Source organism: Lampetra planeri, unplaced genomic scaffold (genome assembly GCF_965212315.1).
Source record: "Lampetra planeri unplaced genomic scaffold, kcLamPlan1.2.h2 scaffold_1309, whole genome shotgun sequence".
In the NCBI taxonomy this organism is placed as follows: domain Eukaryota; kingdom Metazoa; phylum Chordata; class Hyperoartia; order Petromyzontiformes; family Petromyzontidae; genus Lampetra; species Lampetra planeri.
This window is the reverse complement of record NW_027614026.1, coordinates 21,264-30,757: the sequence shown is the minus strand read 5'-3', so window position 1 is coordinate 30,757 and position 9,494 is coordinate 21,264. Positions and strand designations below refer to the sequence as shown.

The following is a 9,494-nucleotide window of genomic DNA, read 5'->3' as shown; positions in this document are numbered from 1 at the left end:
GAGAACGGGAGAGATGCAGCCTCAGCTCGGCTCTCTCCGAGTTAGAGCCGCTCTGCCATGCCGAGTGACCACTGACACCATGTGTGACAGCGCAGACAGATGTGACTGCCTGGACAGAGAGAATGGGGGGGCGGGGGCGGGGGGGCTCATCCAGATCTTTATTTAGGTCAAGTCTCTGTCGACTTACAGTGCTTGGAAATGAAGCAGCCGCAGCAGCCGGGTCTACCCCACACCTAAGGCACTTGTCTAAGAGGAAGCTTAAATACTCACTTACATTAGATGTCTGGCTCCTGCACATATACTCTCAGAAGACAAATAATATCTCCTTTCCAGAAATAGGCTAAGGTCATAAATCATGCACACTTGGGGAATAGAGCGGCTTGAGTCTCGGAAACTCTTCCCCCAAAAATAGTTTGTAGTTCCACCCGCCCAGTTTACATGGACGAATGAGCCTGTGATCATTCTAGAACTGAGCTGGAGATATGGATACAGAGTGCTCTAACACTGGGTAAGTGCTGCAGGGTTATAGGGGCTTACACTGGAAAAACAACAAACAGTTCATACAGGAAGAAGGTTTGGGGGGTGGTCATCTGGGGGGCAATGTATGAATTCCAGAGCTCCTACCTCGCTTGCTGTTTGCAACATGGACGGAAGGGGCAGTGGACAACGCAACCTGAGGAGCTACTAGACAAATTAAAAGAAGAAAGAAAGAAACAAAAAGAATAAGCATGACATTGCAATTCAACATAAAACATGTAATGTCAACTAAGAATACTTAGCACCTTGTTTAACAATATATGGAGCAGTAAAAGAATGAAAGAAACAAAAAAAGCAATAGTGATGATTGATGGCGTTGGGAAATAAAGAGTGAAAATGCTGCCTGAGCAGCATCTGTTCGGTGCCGAACACCTCAGATATTATGGTCCTTTTATTGCCTGGGTTCATGAATACGTGTGTTGTGTAATTCAAAGGCCTCTGTGTGTGTTTCCCCAGACAGAAACTATCCCCTGATAAACTACTCTCCTCCTCAGTGGAGGCCAGCGAGAGTTACCCCGCCCCCCCCCCAGTAGATGTTTGCGCGGTGTGTGGGCAAGGAAACTGGAGTGAACACATCAATCCCTCAGTTCCTCTCCGGTCATAACACACACAAGAAATAACAGGCTCACATTCTGCCGTTGTACTGGGTGACACACACACACACACACACACACACACACACACACACACACACGCACACACACGCTTGGCTTCAGCCCTGGAAATAAACATCTCCTTTGCTTTTGAGCTTGTTGCACATCACATCTGCATGAGGGATGAAGATACGGAGAGCTGAACATCAATCTCCATGACACCACTATGAAACCTCCTCTGCTTTGCTCCCTGATGTGCTAAGATGGACATCTTGAACCCCTGGTAGCGCTACGTTGATTCAAAGTGTGCAACGGTACAGTGTTTAGTGTTTGAGTCCTTCATGCTGCAGAACGCTTGCTCCATGGAAACACACATCTTATGTGCCATCTAAATACTCTACTAAATCCTTGAAGGGGTAAGATGCTGTTAGCACTAGTGCTTCTATACAAACACCCAAATGAATCTGTGGAAAACATTGTGTTAACTTAGATGCCTACCTTCTTTTCGGTTAGCGACACCTAGGGATGAGACATTCGGCCGAACTGCGTGCAATTGAGAGAAACCAGGAGTTATTCATGTGCACTTCTGTGATGCACTTTATAGATACTCTACAGGGGCGTGCGAGGGTGAGAGGGGACGGGGCTAATGTGGTAGTGAACACACACAACTGAAGAGACGCACATGTCTAGCAGTAAAAAATCTCAGGAAACAGCAAATACAGTGTGGCACGGCTGACATGGACGAGTAACGAATGCATCCAAAGCCCGTTAAGGACGTTGGAGAGACGTTGTATGTAATTCGTGGGACTTCCATGGTCTTGTTGTGTATGTGTATGTACATGGTGATGGCGATGATGAGTGAAAAACTGAAGGAAAAGAGTAAAATCAAGATAAAGCCCTCGTGAATTTTAACATTTCAGTCATGCTAATGCAAGCAGGTCTAAACCGTATAGCAAATGGAGACGTTGGGGGGGGGGGCGTTTTGTTTAATTCATCACACTGACTACGTAATCAATATCTAATTACAGTGTATTTCTGGTGGAGGAATAACAATGAATAAATAATGGCAGGTGTTGGGATTTGGAATGACGGACTGCTTGGGTAGCATAACCTCATAATTACATACAAGTCAGTATTTCCGTGTCAGGGAAATACTTTGCGGTTGGAAATGGAGAGGACTCGAGCAAAGAGAGGAATACGGATAAGTTTCCTCGTTGTGCCCCGACATCTCTTCATTTGATCTTTCTGTCCTTTTCCTATTGACTCCATAAATCATGCAATCTTGGTTAATTAACATCCAGCGGTGTCTTGGCAAGAAGCCTATTATCCAAACTATGTGTGAGGAGCAAATGTGACTGCTGTTCATGAGGCCAAATCATTTTTAAATGTCTGGCTAATTTATTTCAAACGTTTTCTTAGCCGCATTGGGAGTGAGTGATGCATTAGCACCGAGGCTGGAGCGTCAACACGCCAATTACTTTCAATCCCTCGACCATTACCAATTATTGATCTCATTAACTGCTTGAACAGACAACGATCGTGCAGTATCTCCTCTCTCATCCTTTTATATCATTTTCTATCGACCCAACAATTTCTTACAGTTGATCATCACTGCTGAATCCACCCCAGACATTTTTATGTTCTGTATTTTTTTTTCTCATTGTTACGGATTTTGTGATAAACCTGGTTTGCACGACCCGCTGACTAAAAACACATGAGTAAATAATCTGTAACTGGAATTATCAGATCTCATTGGCAGAGTATGATCACATTCAGGCAAATCATGAGCTGTATAAGGGATCCATTAATCCTTTTTTTTTTGTTTTATTAACGAGGGATATTCAGGTATGGCGAGTTAAATGAGTGGTGATGGCTTTTAATCAATTCCATACCCGTGATGAAACGCAATCTTGCAGAGGCAGAATTGTTTTTTTAAATATTAATTCCACTTTAATGGTCCACATTAGGCAATTCTGCCTGGTTTAATAAACTTGAAATAGATTTGAGAAAAGTCAATAAGGATTCAATTACCTTCAGACAACAACTTGGAAGGTGCACGTGCTCCCTCTCCACCCACAAAAGATGCTTGTGCATTTAATAATCTCAAGGACATCCGGACTTCTTTGTCCACTCTATTCTCAATTCATTATGCAGACATAAATGTGTACCGTGTTTGCACTAAAAATGGCCTCATCCTCTTCCTTGTAAAATCAGACTAGTTTCTTCTTTTTTTCTTTTTTTTTTTTATGTTGTGCCAGTTCTGTGGGAAGCAGCTACAATGAGTCGGCTGCTCCAGAGAATTCTAAATCCCTGTGGGCGAACACACTCACGTACAAAAATCACACACCTACATGCATGCACACTCTCCCTTGTTAAGCCTTTGAGGACAGTCTTTGGACATGGTCTGGCCTGGCATTTGGATGGGATGGAGAGCACTGATGTGAAAATGTGCTGTTGCCGTAGCCTGTGTATTCAACAGCATGCACCACTCACACACACTCAAGTCAGACCATGCAGGCAGTCTTGGGGTTGCATCATTTTGAAGGAGAGGAGAGGTGGTGAAGAAGGCAAGCAGTGGAAAATCAGGAGGGTTCAGTTGGTTTTATTTGCCACATGTCCATTTCTGACTCTGACTTAGCATCAGACTTTCTGTCAGACTTCAACTTGGATTAAAGCCTATAGTCTTTTTCTTTTTGTAGAACAATGACTGTTTGATAATGCAGTGCACAATATCATCCAGGAAATCAAAATTTGTTTACAAGTTTTTACAGTGTAACACCTACAGAGAGAGAAAGGACAGGACTAATTCTTGTATGATTTCATTCTTTGTTATTGACTGATATGGATAATGATATTGTTTTCCTGATCCAGCATCTTAGTTTTACATTGCCATCAATGAAATAACTAAATAAATAAATGCCGAAATTGCTTTCACTAAGTACAAAACTTTCAAACCTCATGAAATCAGACAAATTCAAACCTAGTTTTGGTCATATTTAACAGTGTTTGACAGTAAAAAACTAATTTGATATAGTGATACAATAACAGTTTAAATTTCAGGACGTGGATTCATCTTCCATAAAATAAATAAATCTCTTTTTACAGCTAAATGTCAACTACATTTGAATTTAGAAATGAACTTACAAGTGTTAGTGACCTTCACAGACTAATATTGCAGCTACAGATTGATAATGCAGTAATTTGTGTCTATTGAACCACCAGCGAGTGTAAAGTGAGTCCATGACCAGGCAGGAATTTCTTTTGCCAAAGGGATATTTTTATCCATTAATATGCTGCTCCTATTGGCGAGGACACTCTCTAAGAAGAGGCCAATGAGAAAAAGACTGAATGCAAAGCTGCGAATGTTCTTTGACTTGCTCAATACGCTCCTATAGTTGCAGCGCCACACAGTCTTCCAGGCAGCGGGAACTTGAGACGCGGCTCGGTTGTTCCTCCTCCTCCTGAGGGGTTACTGGTTGATGAAGATAATACCAGTCCAGGCACTTGTGGCTTATATTAAAATGACCTTTGTGGCCCTAAACCACCAGAAAGGTCTCGGCACTTCAATAAAGTCTAGATGCCGTTCATTTATGATGCAGAGGAGACGTGAACAACAATACTGCATGCGGAGGCAGGCAAGTGTTATCTCTTTGAGTAAATTAATATGGCCACATCACGACAATACTGCCCTAAGCTATTGCTTATCTTTATGTCCCCTCTGAAAAGGTTAGTCAACAATATTGTTGAGTGATTGGTAGAAAGAATCAGAAATGAACACTTGACACCTGGCAGACATTCAGGGTTGTGTGGTGGAGGGTGGCACGACAGGCAGAGCGAAGCATCGAGCATTTGTGGCTGTTTACTTACTAACTGGACCAATGTTATTAGGAATACCTGCAAGACAAGAAGAAAAAAACAGTAAAGTATGAATCAGGGCGTGAAACTGCACTGGAGAATGTAAAAATTACTTGCAATGAAAACAAAATCTCTATATTATTATTAATCATTATTATTGGTATTATCGTTGCAAAGCTGCACATCCCAACATGTACCAACATCAGTGAGTATCTATGAACCAAACAGGGGCACAGAGCATCGTCTTCACTTCATACTTTGAAGTTCCCAAGGATCCCAAACCTTTCTCAGCATGTGATTTCTTTCAAACCTGTCCTGTCAAAGAAGGCACACTAGACACAATTCTCACGTGCAGAATCACGCACACAGAATATCAAATGGCCTCACGGATGGAAAAAAAAAAGACATGTCTTCTCCTGCAGCCTTCCTGTCCGTCCCTGTCAAGCAATCCCAGCTGCCAGATGGCAACTGGGGAGATAATGCAGTCCGTCTCATCCCCATGGTGACCAGATCTCACCCACCTCAGGATGCTGGCCTCAATCAGTCTGAGGAGACTGAGACGGATCTCCTGCCACAGCATCATCAACATCATGACACAGCAGCACAAGCGTCCTGGTTTAGTTTTAAATAATTCTATTTGTACACAACATGAGCCAGCACTTATTTTTTTTCTTTAAGATGTGCTGTGTATTTTTTGCTGCTTCCAGAGGTGTGTGATTTGGTTTGCTAACTTTTCTAAGCAAGTGATTTCCCCTCACAGTTCAAAAGACAAAGCATACTGAGACTTTGGAGAAATATTCCTGTGTAAAATGAAATTAAGTGAAAACATTTCGCCCCCTCCTCAACTATGTTGAGGAAGCTGAGGGGCCAAGGAGGAGTGTGTGGACCCTTTGGCGAGGCCTTTCATGTAGCTCATGTGAAAAATCTTCAAGAGCTGTGGGGAACATGAGGATTTTCGGAGTGCGTGTGTGTGTTTGAGTAGCATGTGTGGGCTTTGATCAGACTCCTGTCATTCAATCACTTCCTCTGATCTTCGCCCGCCAGGCGTTTTATGCAACAAATCTATGACCTGTCTGAGAGTGCTGGACTGCAGGAATTTATCCTGGCATTAGAGCGGAACGGATGTCAAACCGCCAGAGGCTGTGCAACGTCAACCAGGAGACATGAAGAACAATGACAAGGGATGATCGGCCTCACCATCACCATCTTTACTATTAATACTTTGTTAATAACGACAACAGAAATATGTTAAACGGGCGGCGCACAGATCTTTGATTTGAAGAGTCCACAAATGATGGCTTTAATCACCATACCTGCTGTTTGATTATTACATTGGCACATAGCACATTAGTTGGTATTATATGATATAACGTTTGTCTTGTGGTAGTTTTCTGTTACCATCTCTTGTGTTAACGGGCCGGTTTTGACCCGTGTCTTAAATCAGCTGTAAAATACAGTAAAAACAATTATCTATTATCCAGTTTGTTTCTCATTACTTGGTTTGGTAAGGCTTGGTAAGGACTCCTTATCCATGAAAATATTGGTTGTAATATTTTTTTTGGTGTGGGCCTCTGGGCCTTTTTTTGTCAGTATATGTGCACTCTGCAAGTCACCAACTCTAAACTGAATTGACCTCATTGTCTGAAATGGAAATGCCCCAAAGCTCACATGATTGGGAGAAGTGCTGGCTGTCAGTGTGCTGGCTGATAGTGTACTTTTGATTTTAGTTCTGGCTCTTGCTTTATAATCTGGTTTTTATAACTTGGTCAAAATCGACCCTAACAACGCAAAGGTCATAATTCCAACCAGAGCATTTTATAATTTGGTGAAAAATGTTTTTTGTTTGTTTTATTTTGTTAAAAAAGGGGTACCAAGACAAAAACCTTGACGCAATAAACAAATTTATGTGGTTCTTTTATGCATTTAAAATCTAAAACTGCACCGACCCGAACATAAGAGGAAGGATAAAGAGGGGCAACGCCAAATCTCCTATTATGAATCCTAAAAATGTAGTATTAGCTTCCTCAGTACCACATTAAACTGATACCGTTATGAACTAGCAACGCACACATAATGTAAATTGCTACCTCTGAAAATACAGTAAATATGGTTGTTCCAGTCTAATTTAAGCTGTGAGCTGCAAGTCTGAGTCCAAAAAAACAAAACACAAGGGCGACACAGTGCTAAACAGGCCTCGTCGAGCAGCTGGCAGAGCAGTAATACGCCGGTTCTGTCTACATTTAGTTTGACAGATGAGCACTAGACTCGCTGGAGATGGATATAAATATAAAACCGGAGAGACAGACAGGGAGAGAGATGCCTGTCCCGTTTGTGTGCATCATCCCTAGTTCAGTGTGAGAGAATAATGCAGAGAAATTCATTGGATTCCATATACAACAACACTTTGACATTGACAAAAAAAAAAAAAAAAGTATGTCAGATATAATGTACTGGTGTATGAGTGACACAAGCAAATCTGCTTCTGGGGCACACTCATGTTGTTTGTTGTGACACTGGCTTCTGCAGTTATTATTTCAATGTAATTCACTTATACCAATTGTACCAAGTGTAAATATAATGACAACTCATTTGATAAATCACACTTTGACAGCCGCTGAAATAACCTCTGGAGCACCGCTGGCCTGTCAGCGCGATTACCCACCACTTCATGAACAACCTGTGGGGTTTGAGCAGATGTCCAGGATCCCATGTCAGGTCATTCGATTAATTTTCAATCACTGTCATTTCCAATCCCCTTCCCCGGCTTGGCCCTGCCATTATGGGGGCACTGGCTGCAATCTAATTGTGTCCTATCACACAGGAAGAGCATTAGGAGCTGCTTATGTTGACGGTGTGCACCATTGATTTTTATGACTATGGTGCAGGGATGATGCTTCACTGGGTGGTGAACATGATCTCGGTGCTGTCTGTGTGTTCTTGTGTGCGTGCGTGTGTGCGTGTGCATCAACACTCAGCGCTGGAGCCATGAGCCATGAGCTGGTTTACAATAAATAACACAGCTTCAGTTCGGTGATCCATCCAAGATGATCACCGTGACCTTACTAACGGATTATAAGAAAGCTGTAATATACATGTTCGTCTGTGAAACCATGAGCTTTAAATCTTTTGAGCAACCTCCCGTTCTGCACGCTCAGCATCTCGGCACTGGGAAATAATGACATGATGGTCATATTTGCCGTGTTTGTTACTGTAAAGAAAATATCTCAGTTGTTGGCATCAAAAGGTGTGCGTCTGTGCGAGTATGTCAGTCAGTATCCGTTCAGGTGACCTTCAGTGTGTGTGTGCATGTGTGCTTTGGTGCTACCTTGACTACTTGAGGTCTTATCTGCTGTATTTTCACTGCAGGCAAAAGTTGGTAATTACTTTCTCTGGATGTTATTATTATTTTTAGAGCAATCAGTCATCATCCGCAGCTCTTTGGCCTCACAGACCTCAGTGAGGGTGACAGGCGCTGCTCGCAGGTGAGCAGCTGAAAGGCTGCGAGAAAAAAACAGCACACAGCCAGGACTTGATTGGTTTTCCTCAAAAGCAAAATTACACCTTGCCTTGCTGGAGTGGCCGGTTTTGCTAGCTTGATCTAAATGCGTAAGATTCAAGTCTGAAAGTGTCCAGGAGCCAAGGAGGAAGCAGCACAGATTACTGGGGATGGAATGAGCTGTGCATCAGCAGCGACATCAGTGTAGAAGGGAATCTGGAGCTTGGAAGAAACAAATATTTGAAAGAAAGATTACCGTCACAGCTGCACAGAGCCGAGATGTGGAAAAGACTGAGTAAACAAGATCGGTCTCTGGGGTAGCTGGGGAGGAGACGGAGAGACAGAATGCAGGCATGAAACAAAACCAGGAGATGGAGTGACAACAGGCGGAGGCAGACAAAGGTGGTTGTGGGGATGGGGGTGCGGGGGGTGTGCAGAAATGGGAAGGTGCAAAACAATACGCGGGTGATGAGTTTCACACAGAGGTAAAAATGGAAATTCGGACGTAAAAGAGTGAGTGCACACACATGTTTATGAATGCATGAATCTAACTAAATACTTCACAGAGCTGTGACACTTTACAAAACAATTTACATGGGGCAAAGCAGCACGTGAAACGCCGTCTGTTATATCAATTGACGGTAGAAGTAGAAGTATAAATGGAACACACTGGGCATATAACATACAGCTTTTTTTTTTTACTATAAATTATAAAAAGTAATTTTTTTTGCATCAGGAAGATGTACATCCTGGTTGTTTGTTTATTTACAATGAATTTTAATTTATTTCTCCTGGAGCTGCCCTGGGATTATCACTGAAATATATGTAGAAACCTAATTCATATGTAGAACAGATTTAAATCGGAAAACAAATCTTAACAAATCTTTGCGTGTTTGTGCGTGTGTGTGTGTATGTGCGTGCATGGATGCGCGTGTTTGGCCATATTTCCATGAACAGCACCTCCCAGTTGTACACGACTCACAATAACAACGCAGCATCTGGTATCGCTGAAT

General features: G+C 42.4%; 1 protein-coding gene across 1 annotated transcript in view; it reads right to left on the bottom strand.

The window, feature by feature from the left end:
- Nucleotides 1–624: 624 nt before the first annotated feature.
- Nucleotides 625–9,494, bottom strand: part of LOC144739115 (netrin-G1-like) — a gene marked incomplete at its 3' end in the record, with an annotated part of 28,271 nt that continues 19,401 nt past the window's right edge. Inside the window, 3 exon segments of the mRNA XM_078622095.1 lie at nucleotides 625–684; nucleotides 1,629–1,673; nucleotides 4,998–5,024. Of these exon segments, the coding sequence (XP_078478221.1) occupies nucleotides 625–684; nucleotides 1,629–1,673; nucleotides 4,998–5,024 (132 nt within the window).